The 13,131-nt window shown below is 45.1% G+C and overlaps 1 protein-coding gene and 1 long non-coding RNA gene across 2 annotated transcripts in view; one reads left to right on the plus strand and one right to left on the minus strand.

The window, feature by feature from the left end:
* Positions 1–13,131, plus strand: part of LOC144142792 (uncharacterized) — a 35,654-nt gene that overhangs the window by 5,322 nt on the left and 17,201 nt on the right. The window lies entirely within an intron of this gene.
* LOC144142791 (organic cation transporter protein-like) overlaps positions 8,726–13,131 on the minus strand; it is a 31,041-nt gene continuing 26,635 nt past the window's right edge. The window contains exons 10-11 of the mRNA XM_077674518.1: positions 12,676–12,821; positions 8,726–8,869 (exon numbers count right to left, since the gene is read on the minus strand). Coding sequence (XP_077530644.1) covers positions 8,779–8,869; positions 12,676–12,821 — 237 coding nt within the window. The 3' untranslated portion in view covers positions 8,726–8,778. The remainder of the gene's footprint in view (positions 8,870–12,675; positions 12,822–13,131) is intronic.

Consider the following 13,131-nt stretch of genomic DNA (forward strand, 5'->3'; position numbering starts at 1 on the left):
TACAATCCGGCTGCTTCCCACACCCGACGCGTCTTCACCTAATGCACCCTAGTCGCTACGACGCGGAATATACATTTCGCTCAGAAGTAAGTACACTCCGCCACCTAATCGTGGTGTGAGACCTTAGCTCTGAGCACCCTCCTCTCTTCCCGTCACCTTCCATACAAGAGCAATGGGAGATCTTACTCAGTCCCTCTCTGCCTACCCAGCTTTAGCGGATGGCCAAGCAGAGGCGACGCCGACTGCATCATAGAGTTTCATACTAATATATACTAGAGGGAAATCTGTCGCCACTGTCCAGGGGGGCCGCGCTTCAGCGAGCGTTCCGTCATGTACCGTGCAGGTATACTTACGCTCCACTTGTCCTTGGCATGGTTCATGAACACGCTGAAAAGTTGTCTCTGGCTACAAAAAAGGAACAATGTTACTGTAGAAAGTTCTTCAAATTTGTTTGGTTATTATAAGATTGAACCTCCAAAAATATTAATTTGTCAGTGATTATGTAGAAGCTTCAAGCACAATGAACAAGAAAAAATGTTAAGCTTTTTTGTTGATTTGGGCTTCGAGACAAAAAAGAAGCCATATGGCTAGCTAAGCCAAGTAGGCAAGGAACGTCGCTAGCGGCAATGGCGCCGCTCACGGCGGCCCGCGGCTGCAGCGGCAGATTTCCCTCTAGCATATATTAGTATGAAACTCTATGGACTGCATATGGGCTCTAGTGAAGAACGAACCACTCTCCTGGGCCCGCTGGCCCGTTTAGAATGCTTAATAAAGGTATTTCATTTTCCTCCCCGGTCCCTTAGTTTGAGCCAGGATACCATCCACCCGAGTTTTGCTCCCTAATTCAAGGCGCTCTCTTTTCATGTCTAAGCGTTACTCCCATCATTCTTGTTTCCATGGCGCGAGGGTCCTTCGAGTTTAAGGAACGACAAATATCGTCTTAACGGGACAGACAACCGATTTTTGTCGAGTATATTTTCTCTATCCCAAATGAAAGGGCATCACTTGAAACACCTTCACCAGAAACGGTTTTGCTGATAGCGGCCTCGAACTTTTAAAATCGAAATTTTTAGATTTACCACCCATACGTGGTCCCCCTAAAGGAATGAATGCTGGCAACCATGGCAGTGAACCGAGCGGCAACAATCTTTGAACTGCACGTGAGATAAAAAAAAAGGTATTTAAAAACTTCTCCCCGGCTAAAACGACAATAATGTGCAACCTTTCCCATTCATTCATGCGGTTTTTGAATCAGGCGTTGAAATCGGCGGAGTTTTTTTGGTAATGTAACGTAGTGTCACGTTTAGACGCTACGTGTCGCCACCTTTCAGTCCTCAGAAATTTTAGTGCGAACTTAAAATTATTTCCGCCAGTTTATTTAGAAAGTACTTGCGATTACCCCAGTATATAAAACGCTTGCTTTCGTATAAGCTAGACGACATGCACACCAAAAAAATCGGTTGTCTGTCCCTTAGGAAGTTGAGAAGACTTTAGGCAGGCGCTACTACGCAATGTAAAAAAAAAAGAGCCACAAAGATACACCGCAAGCCCTCATTGGTGTGAAGAACTTTTAGGCATCAAGCATGAAGCATCTCAAAAATGCCTGACTTCGTGGCTGGAAACTTGAGGACGGCAAGAATATTTACAAAAAAGGAGCAGCGGACTATAAATTATGTCTTCATTTTTTTTTTCAAGATTCGGCAACGTTTTCCTTGTCTTTTTTTACCACGCCGTTCGATAAGTTACGACGGAATTTACCTTGAGGTGAAAATAAATACAAAATGATGGGGTGGCAACGAACTCTACCGTAATTATTATGCGACAGGTATGCTCAAATATATTGTGTTCGCCTGAGTGGAACGGGAAAGCAGTGCTGGATTAATACTGCGTGACAATTTTACCGCAAGTCCATCTGAACCGAACCGCGGGCGTTTTTCTGCAATAACAATGCTCGACGAACTGAACGAGTGAACTGAGACGGGCTACTTAAGCAATTTCCACCGTCAACTTCTTTTTTTCTGTTTTTGTTTCTGGTTTTTCTTCTCTCTTTGTTTCCGATTCTGGTATATATGCGTTGTTTATCTAAATAAAACTCAGTTGGCAGTGCAGCGTATCCTTCCTTAGCGCTGTATTTCCAACTAGCATCATGCTGGGTGACTTGACATGGCCTTATTATAGCTTTCAGTGTACTGTGAAATATTAAAGTCACTTGAATGCAAGGTGGCCTTCCTATGGCTGTTCTGTTCTGCTATTTCTTGGACGATTACCGCCTGCACATGGCAAAGAACTCTTGTTAGGGCGTGAAAATGCTGGACATCTTCTGCGCTGTGCATGCGCGCATACGCCAGGCATGCCCGGTTTAAAATATCAATTTTCGGCTTCTTTTCTTTGCGTCTAAGGTTCTGAATAGAATTAAAACGCGATCTAATGAAGTCGCCGGCAACCGCAAAGTATTTCGTTAAATCGAGAACGTCATAAAATCGGGACGGTCATTTTACAAGCACTTGGCTCCATAAATCCGATGTCCAAAGGAAGACGCATCCCAGCAGTAACGATTGCATCGTAACGCCTCGATACCCGCCTGCTGATAACTTGGCAATGCGCTAAATGTCCGCGGTGAAAATAACAATAAAACCATAGAGGTTCTTGGGGGAAAAGGATTCACTTCCTTGCGAAAAATGCCTATGACTTTCACCTTCGTGCGCGTTTTTAGTATTGGGGGGGGGGGGGGGACACTCTTCATAATACGCAAACACGTTGAACGCCTCCTTGGTTTCTTCTTCAGCCCCACAAAAGTGCCTGATAAGTCAATTGCGTCCATCACCTTTTCTGAAGCGGTCACAGTAGCTTCAGCAATTTCTGGGTCGTCAGCATTCTCTGCAACCTCTGGTGCGCCGGAAAGTAACCGTACGGTTTCTTTGTCGTTTGAAACCTTCGTCGGGACGTGAAGTAATCGCCGCCAGCAGTGCTAGCGCCATATAATATCACTTATTGACAACTGCGACTGTTCAGTTTATCTAGTAGGGCTCCGTAAAAACGAAACTGGACGTTTTATTTTTTGTGACGTGGCACAACAATCTTCCTAGAATTCTTACGAAACACATTCGAAATTGCTCCTTTTTAAAACGTGTCTGTTTCTAGAAATACTTCTTAAATCGGGAATGGCGCTGAATACACTTCGTTAGTTCGAGTTCATAAAAGCATTGAGCAGCATAGGAACACCTTCGGGGAAACCCGAATTTGTTCGTTAGATCAGGAAATTCGTAAGTTCGGGTTTCTTTAGATCGAGTTTTGTCTGTATACCTACAGAGCTTATTGCAATACACTGGAGAAAAAATGGACGCCGTCCCACCGAGCGAAAGTGGATCCCAGCGCAGCTTTTCTGAACCACTACACATGCTGATGGGGGAGGGCAGGAAATGTTCCTCGTTGTCTCGGTGGTCTTGTCGCTGCACTCGGCTTCTCTGGTGCCAAATGCTTGGTCCTGAAGCATGTGCTCGGCGTCTTGGACGAGAACTGCTCGTTCCTGCCCAGCCTGACGCATGCGCTAGCCCTCGCATGACGTCAGCCCCCCTTTCCCTCTTTCGAGAGCACCTGCAAGCCTAATCTTTACCAGAACACACGGGGGGGGGGGGGGGGGGGGTGGAATCCTATTGTTTCCCGGCGCCTCATCATCTATCATACGGTTTCTATGCTTGTTTTGTGGTTTTTCCTTTGCACCCATACTGAGCTCTATGCAGCACCTGACGAGCCTGACGCATGCGCTGGGCGTTTTGGACGATAAATACTGGGCCCTGCCTGGGCTTTTTTGTTTACGACGCGAAATTTCCGACCAAGGGAGGCTAACAGCTTCGTTGTAAAAATGATGAGTCGTTCCACTCCCCTGAGGGTGGGTGACCTGAAAAGATTTTCAGCGCACGACATCGAGCTGACGCAGAATTCAGGCCAAATGTATTAGCAAAATTTATTTCAGTTGAGCGCTGACGGTGGTCAGCCCTAAGAATGACACATACGGTTACCATTGTTTTTCGGTTAGCATTAACGATAAAGTTGGCTTTGCCGCAACGTGTTTTCGCACACGCAATACAAAAATACACGAAACCTTATCTGTCCCGAACTCGAACCACTTCGTCATGTTTCAGTAGCATCAATGAAACAAATGCTTTCTGAACGCGTTCGGAGTGTGTGCCTCTCTCGAGCCCAAGTCGCGAGCTCCCTCCGCGTAGGGGACGAACAATTTGGTGTATACTATAACTGTGGGGTCATCATCGAAACCATAGGCCATTTGAAATAATACAAGGGGACACCTCGCGCACTAGAGAGCCTCGCGCTAGAAGACACCTGGGCCTTCGAAGGCACGTGCAACCGCAGAGTTCTTGTTCGCACACACAAACAATACGTGGAATGCTAGCCATATAGGCTTCATTGAAAGAAGATTGAATTAGTAGCCTAAATATTACTAGTTCATATTATAACATCTTGTTCGCACACGGAAAAAATACACGGAACCCTAGCCATATAAGCTTCGATCAAAAGGATTATATTAGTAGCGTAAATAAATATGGCTAGTTCATATTATGCTATGCCATTATATTGTTAATAAGGAACTGACTTTACATAAACTTATCTCTACCTTTGTTCCTATGGTGACAGAAAGTATATTTGGACGTTTGGCAGTTGCTTCAGCGTAGAGACGTTTCCTCGGTCGAGGTTCGCTCTTTGCAACCTTATTTGTCGACTTTTACCTTGCGGTCGCAGTGCATTGCTACCCGAATTTGTACTTCTATGCCATTTGAATGCTATGCCATTCAATTGATAATAACGAACTGTCTTTACATACACTTATCTCTTCCTTTTTTCCTATTAGGACAGAAAGTTTATGTGGGCGTTTGGCAGTTGCTTCAGCGTAGAGACATTCCTCGGTCGAGGTTCGCTCATTGCAACCATATTTGTCGACTTTTGCTTGCGGTCGCAGTCAATTGCTACCCGGATTTGTCCTTCAGGTCCTGAATTCTCCCAATGGAGGGAATGGCAGTGAAATCGCTTGCAGGCTTACAGTAAAACAATTGACACATTTGCGAGAGAGGCTATTGTGGCCATAATATCAGTCGTAACTTGAAACTAAAGATTTGAAAATATACCTGTGATATGGCGAAGAACGCAGAATCGCGAGGTTGGTCGCAATCAAGGTTTTTAAGGACAGAGGATTTAAACGTGCCAAACTGCAGCCGCTGCTAGGTAGAAACCAGTCTTTAATGGTCTAACAAAAGAACTATAAGGAGACGGGAAAACAAATGATGTGTCTCAGATTCGAGGAAAATGCATTTGGGTCTTGCATACGTGCTGATAATGCGGGAACGCAAGGGCCGTCCAGCGTCTAAAAGCTGCATGATTTTTTACTATGGTTCTGGGTACAGACAGCAAGCAAAAAAGCCTCGCGTGAACGGCACGTAATGTCCTGCATTTCAATGTCTTAAGGTATAAAGAGCACAGCACGACTACCTCGGGGCAGCGTAGAACCCGCAGTGAATTTTAATGCGTCCGCATTTGAGGAAGCGCAGTCCGAGGCATATCTACACGACGGCTTTATACATGCACTGCGGTTGATACTGTGGCGCCAGGGGTGGTGGCAGAATAATAACGCATTCCACGGGACTCTGAACATCCACAGGAGAATGGGTATGGGGGTGAAAGCTTGGCGTCAATTTTGTTAGAGGAAATATGCAGCACAGAATCTGCTGGTAGGACAGAGAAGTAAAAGTATCAAAGCTAGTGCTCACGTGAACGGATTAATTTCCACTTCTGCGATCTCCTTGTAATCACAAACGTTAATTAAATCATATTTAATCGGGGTGCTTACGCTGTTGAAACCAAGCAATTTTCGGTGAAGTCGCTTTCTATATATCGTCACTTTTTCGATGTCTGTCTGAGTGCACCGGAGCCACACTATTGCAAAAAAAAAAAAAAAAAAAAAACACCTGAACAACAATAGGAGTTTAACACGCACGGAGGCGGAGGATGGCAAGTAGGGAGGGAAAGATTGATGAATGGTGGTCGAAATCTCGAACGAAGTCTACGACGTTCATTACTTAACTTCGGTTTTGGAAGTTTCTGGAATTATCAGTCGTATCACCTCAGCGTTGCAGTGAGATAGAGAAGGCCGAAAATTGTTTTGGCTTTAGACAATACTGTAACACGAAGGTGTATGGAGCAGGGTAAAGCAAGCTCAGGGAGATCGCGGAGTGCGTGCGTGCATGCGTACGCACGTAAGGACATTTTTTTGCTGAAAGAAGCATAAAAGCCGTTATGCGACAAAAGATTTCCGCTGTAACTGGCAAACCGTGTAGGCCCGAACCGTACCTTACTTAAGTGTTCGTATTGTGAAGCAGTGAATTCGTTTACGCATCCACGAAGTTAAGCAGTCTCTCCAAAAGGTGACATTTGATGTTGGAGGTCATTGCGGCGTCATTATGCAGCTGCCACAAAGCTATGTCTTCTTTGTGATCATGTAAGCAAGAACCAGGACGTTTTACATTCGTCCATTCATGTACAAGTGGTGGAAAGACGAGTTCGTTATTCGTCACGTTGATGTGTGTAGTCCATCCAGTGGGAAGCGAGGAGCCGCTGCTTCAGCACAGAGTGGCAGTTCCCCTTGCTTCAGCAGCGCACTGCAGTTTAACTAAAAACGATCGTCTGTGAATAAGGGTACCTGCCTTTGTGCGATTCTCATGGCATCAGTGCTGCTACACAGGGCATGTACTGCTAAGGGTTGCTGATGGCAGCGTTTGAGGATATGGTTCCTTGCATAAGGTGGGGGTTTGTAACGAGCGTCTCCCTGCGTGGCCTTCCAGGGCATCTAAATTTATTTCACTTTTTTCGGCCGCTGCATAGACTGCAGCACGGACATACCGGTATGATTTCAGCGCTGATGAAGAAACTGCTTCGGGAGTTCCGGATTTAGAAATATTGATTAACAGTTACTACTTTCACCGGGGAAAGCGAGTAAATACGGTTTTTTAAATTCCAATATAGCTCATTTGCTTCATTAGTTTGTCTCCGAGCTGCCTTAGCTTTGAGGGACAGAAATTATACGGCGAAGTCACCACAAAGCCGTGGCATGACTTCCGGGTTCAAGTGTTAGTTGAGTGAGACGGCGGCTGCCACTGCTCAACGAAAGGCGTGGCGTCATAACCGGAAGTGACGTACCCTTTTGGCAGTAACGTGATTTATTGGCTAGCATGGCTGGAATTGATGGGTAATGGCGTCTAAGAATCGATTTAGGTCGGCATAAATTCAAAGCGTGACCGAAATAGTAGGAAAACGCATTGCGTCCAAATTAAGGCCGAAAGATGCTCGAATCACAGGTTATGGCTGCAAAGCAGAACGAAAGGCTGCATCTTCAAAGAACAATATTGAAGAGGAAGACAAATTATCTGTGCAGTATTCTCAAGCCACAGGATGGAGGCTTTCCATGCAAGAATTTGTAAAATGTAACCAAGATGCTTTGGGAAATTGACGGTGCCGCTGACATTTCGGTTTGTGAATTTTCCACGCCACGAAGAGGGCTGTATCAAATCTGCAATAATTGTCTAATTTTCTAAAGCAGTGCAAACAATGTGAATGAATAGGATACGTGGAACAGTTTGTTACCGTTTTCATTCCTTCCCAGTTAAGAGCAGACCATAACTGGGGTTTGCTGGACGCCCATACAGGCGTGAACAATGGGCACACACTTATGCCAGTAAATCGTCTTAAAGGAGCACTGACACGAAAATTTTATGTTACACTTTTATTGCTTTTATCGACGCTTAATGGCCTGGCGAACCTCAAACAGCACTTCAAATACTTCAGCGCGCGATAGTTATTTACATGGAACGGCCTGAAAATCGTTTGCGTCAAATTCCCGCGCTTTCATCCCGAACGGCGCATATGACAGACCTGACCTCACCGCTTTGTGCGGAAGTCGCCGGCGCCCGCTTGAAAGGGTGTTGCGCCCGCTCGGCGCTCGTGGGGCCGCACGCATGAAATGACGTCACGAGTTTTTGACGAGCGCTGCCGCGTCACTTCTTTTGGATCTCACTGGGTGATGTCACGCTGATGTCCATTTGCTGAGTGCCGCTCTGCGGGCTGCTCCGCCGGCGCGATAAATGAGATCCAATTAAACTATGTTCGTCGAGTCGCAGGCCGCTCATATTTCACCCAGGGTATTCTGTCGAGTGAAGGAAACGAACTGTGCAATAATATTAACGCCGAAAATTGGTGTCAGTGCTCCTTTAAGCAATTCCGCCTTTTAATAAGCAACGATGGGTTAGCTAGCTTGCTACTAATTAGATAGAAACGTAGCGTGAGCACATACGTCTTTTAAATTAATTTATTGGGTGGAGTCGGTGTCTGCTGATCTCTATTCACAGTTTCGTTCCTAATTCCCTCACCTTTGAGCGCTTGAAATGTTTGTAATAAGAATTTCCATTTACATCTTACTTGCTTAGCGAAAATCCAGTTTATGACAACCGCTACACCTCCTCCTTCTAGGCGGTATCAGTGCTAAATTGTTCCGGAGGTATGCAGGAATTAGCGCGAAAAGTACTCTGCTCTTCTGTAAGCAGAGGCGCCCATAAAACCTTTTTAGACAAACTTTGCTTTTGTCCTTTTCTACCATCCGTTCAGACTCACATTGAACTAATATTCCCTATCAGCGAGGCATCATTTCTAAGATAGAAACAATAGAAATAGAGTGAAATTTATTTAACAGGTCATTTATCGCTTCAAAGATGGATTTTATGCCTTTGCTTCCTCTTCACGATCTTGCGTTGGCACGACGTTGTATGCATCAGCATCCTTTGCTTGAGCCCTTTTCTTCTTCGACAACCTGCACAAAACGGGGGGAAAAAGAGTGCGAGGTTTGACACGTAGGAGGAGTGCGGGATAGGTGATGGGTACAAAAGTTGAGACATCTGTAATTCCAGAATGTCTTCTTCGGTTTTCTAGAAAGCAGTGTTAGCCGTCATTCACACAGCCGTCACCTTCTCCGTCACGGCACCGTCACGATAACAAAAAGCGATGTTGACGGAACGGAGAAGTGTTCAGACTGGATCTACACGGGAGCTTTCCGTCAGATTACAGGGTCGTCTGCCTAGTGCTCAGTTTAGCCTAGAATTGAGCGTTTTTAATCGAAAAAGTAAAGAAAATGGTTTGGGCTCACTTTTCGCGAAGTTTAGACGAAAAAATTTGTTTTCTGATAAGCTGGTTTAGCGCGGGGCATGGTCCCGTCACGTTGACGTGACGGAAACGTAGAGCTCGGCCTCCCGTCACCGTCGCACCGTTTTCGGCGAGAAATCGGTCGAAAAACGGCGCCCATGACGGAAGACGGTGACGGGACAGTGACGTGACGGGGTGAAAAACGGCTGTGGGAATGAGGGCTTAGGCTGTGTTGATTCGCGCCATGGAATATCTAAATTAAGCGCGTTGGCCGTTTGTTGCGCGTGCTTTGAGGAACTAATCGGAATCGTTCAATACAAAGTAAGTGGTATCTGGAGCAAGGAGGTTAAAAAAATTGCTGGAGTGGAAGTCTCCTATACCAACCAATGGGCCCAGCTAAAACCGGCGGCGGCCATCTTGCTGAGGGCACGAAAGCACATGTCAAGTGCTTTGCAGCGGTCTTTGCGGATTTTCCCAGCGGTTCTAAATTACGCAACGGATTCTCAAGCTACAATTCAACACTGCGTACTATGAGGCGAGCCATGTCAAACGTCTCCGTATTGATTTTTACCAAAGGAATTTCGTTAAAACTCAGATCTCCGAGTACGCGGACATTGTTTTTTTTTCACCTTATAGGGTCGGATATGCTGATTTCACAAAGTAAAAACAAATAACTAGGAACTCGCAGAGTCATTAACACTTATGTTCTTTATTGTAAACTGTTAAAATGCAGAAATTTATCATGAAAGTTGTCAGAACAAAAAGCAATTGGAAGTTGCCACTGTAGAGTGAAAAACAGCAGTTATGCAACAAACTAAGTGACCATAAAATGCAGCATTTTCAGAAAAACAACAGGAAGCACCCCAATTCCAGTATTGTGATAATAGACATAATGTAGTGCAAAAGACCGACACAGAAAACGTTCATGAGTATGACAGTAACCGATGCTATTACGTTCATTGCATTGCTGCGCAACATAACACACAAATAAACTGCAAAAAAGAACCAGCAATGTTTGTGGTAAATTACACCATGAGATTACATTGCCAGTGAAATGAACTACCGAAAAAGGATGAACTAGTTTGTAATTTGGAAAACAAAGGGTTTATTGTTTGAAACAAGACAGACTTATGATCCAAGGCATCCGATTGATAAAACTTACTATCAAATGAAAAAGAAAAGACACTGACAAAAGGCACTGACTCGGCATCGTTCGTAATCCTAGCAGCAAAGAAATTAAACGTTGAAGGCGCAAATACTGCGCGACACAATGCAACGAGCATGACCAGTTTGGAATAAACTTGGACGCGTGCAGCTTACGTGGGAAATTTGACTCCCGCCGCCGCTTTCACACTGTTTGCACAACCGTAAGCCACGCACGAACCAATCATACTTGTTTTGATGGCGTTACACGGCGCGCACGCGAATCAACAACACTTTTCCGATCACACACGGAACGCGTGCTGCAACAACTACGCGTCTTCTCCCCTAGCAAGAGGGCGTCACGGCGGCTTCACTTTACGGGCGCCCCCTCCACTCCAACATTTTATTTAACCTCCTTGATCTGGAGTGACACTGTCACGGAGTCAAGCATGTGTTACGGTATGATAGAACTCAATCCCGGAAGCCTTTGTTGACATCGGTTGCATAAGCTTCAAAATTGTTTTGATACAGAAGCGCAACACCTCGTTGAATATTGTGGAGAGTAAATCATTTAGCTTCATGAAACTAGCAGCCTTTTAGGTAGGAATAATGAGCACACAATGGCGAAAACTTTCAAACATTTATAACTGGGGTAAGTGGGTGGTACAGGCACCGATTTATTATTACAGCTGTCAATAAATCGATGAAGTGATGTCGCACCGAATCGGCTTTGATTCCCTATGCGTGCCACATTTCTTTCTAAAACTCATCTAGCTTGCGTAAACTCTCTGTCGCTAGATCTCATAGCTACTTTAGAACGCAAGCATTCTTTGGAAAGAAGGGGTTCTTAAAGAAACTTGTAATACGGAGATTTGGTTACACGGCCCACCTACCCACCCATTGGCTCGGAAATACATTAGTGCGGTAGGACGAGTAATGCAGTAAATATTTTAACGTAAACGAAAGCTTTTGCTGACCTTCTCGCGCAAACACTGGGAAGGACAGATACATCGAGAGCAAAGGTTGCTGTAAGGTTTGACCGCGCAGATCGTTGTACTGCTTGCACTCCTACGACGCAAGTGCAGAGACGTCGTCACGTGCGAAAGGGGCAGCCGACAATAAGCCGCTACGGGACTCAAGGCGCGCGCAGAATTAAGCAGGGCCACGTCCGGCCTGTGACAAAATACGGCGCTCCCTTTCGCTGATTTGGGCGGCGCATACCACGCGCACGTTATGTTCTCCGAATACCCCTTGCTCATTTAAAGCAAAGTGCATGCCTCGCTGTTTTTTTGTTTCTCTGTTATTTTCCCCCTTCACTCACCGAGTGCATATATGTTTCGCCTGCTGAGAGGAGGGTCTCTTTTGCTGTACATCTTGCTGTAGGTCTCGCGGAGAGCCCCGCGAGGACGGTTAGATCGCGACAAGCATTTTCTAAGGCCCACGGTGGGCTCTTCTATTTGGGCTGTTTTATATCCTGTAAATAATTTTGTACATAACGTTTACTTAGTTTGGTCTCAGAGTGCCTGGGCCCTCACTGAGGCACGAGATACGGCGGCGCTTTCTGTAATTAGGAGAATAACTAAAATTTGCTGTTGCCAATTAACGTATTTCTGCAATAAAATCTCGTACGGGCTAGAGAAAATTCATGGAGCCGAAGTATTAAATCAGGTTTAAGCTTGTGGCGAGGTTTTAGAAGAACATTGATTTGCATCAGTAATGTTGATAATAGAAACTCTACTGCTACTAAGTGGTCCCTTTACAGCTTGAGCTGACGTAAATTAAATACTGCATGTTAAACAGGCGCGATGCCTGACTTTGCCTCAAGGCACAATTGTGCTGTGCGAGCTGTTCTGTTTTCTACTTGAAGCGAAGGCTCTCGCGTGTGTACTTGGTGTGCAGTCGGCTGTAATAAAATTACCTATTCAAATAATGGGGATCCAAGCTTACTTTGTCGTTATCTGCTAAGCAAGATTAACTTAATATCATTGTATAATCAGTCATTCAAATGCGAATCGCCGTTCTCCATCTTGCTTGTCAGGTATGGTATTTAATGAATATACAGGTTTTACTTTTTATAACCTCTCATTTTAGCGAAAACTCCGGTAAAATTAGAAGTATACAGATTCCGCTTGAATTCTATCGGGTATGATAGGGATTTCTGGACATGGTGGGTCACCTAGACAAGGTTTGGTACATTACGTTGAGTTCTGGTAGAGGCCACTGGATACTGTCTCCTACTACATAATTTATGGTGTTATAATATAATATCCTTGTGTGATGCTTTTTAATGTGTCTTAACAACGAACAAGAAGACGAAGAACATTTCGTTCTTACTTGAGCGCAGAGTAGAGTTCGCCTTCTTCAAGGGTGTCGGGCAGGGGACTGCCAAATGTCTCTGGCAGCAACATCATCGCAGCAGATATGAACAAAAGCATTGCGGAGTACAGGATGAGCACGTTCCTTTCACCCCATGCCATCATCTGAAACCACGTGAAAAACAGCAGCGCCAAGGTGGTCACACTTCGTACGAATGAAACACACTTGAATTATACAGTTTTGTAGCGTAAGCTACACTGGCCGAGGTTGAGCAGTTTCGCGTGTGCCTGCCGTCAAGGGCTGTTCTGCGCAAGCGCGAGGAGCAGTGGATATATGTTTGGATCAGATGGGATTGGACTGGATTGGATTGGATTGGCTTGGCTGGGATTGGATTGGCTTGAATTGGCTTGAATTTGATTGGATCGGCTTGGATTAAATTGGATTGTGTTGGATTGAAATCCAGTCCAATTGGAG

This window comes from Haemaphysalis longicornis, unplaced genomic scaffold (genome assembly GCF_048455015.1).
Source record: "Haemaphysalis longicornis isolate Haplotype H1 unplaced genomic scaffold, Haemaphysalis longicornis Haplotype H1 scaffold_6, whole genome shotgun sequence".
In the NCBI taxonomy this organism is placed as follows: Eukaryota; Metazoa; Arthropoda; class Arachnida; order Ixodida; family Ixodidae; genus Haemaphysalis; species Haemaphysalis longicornis.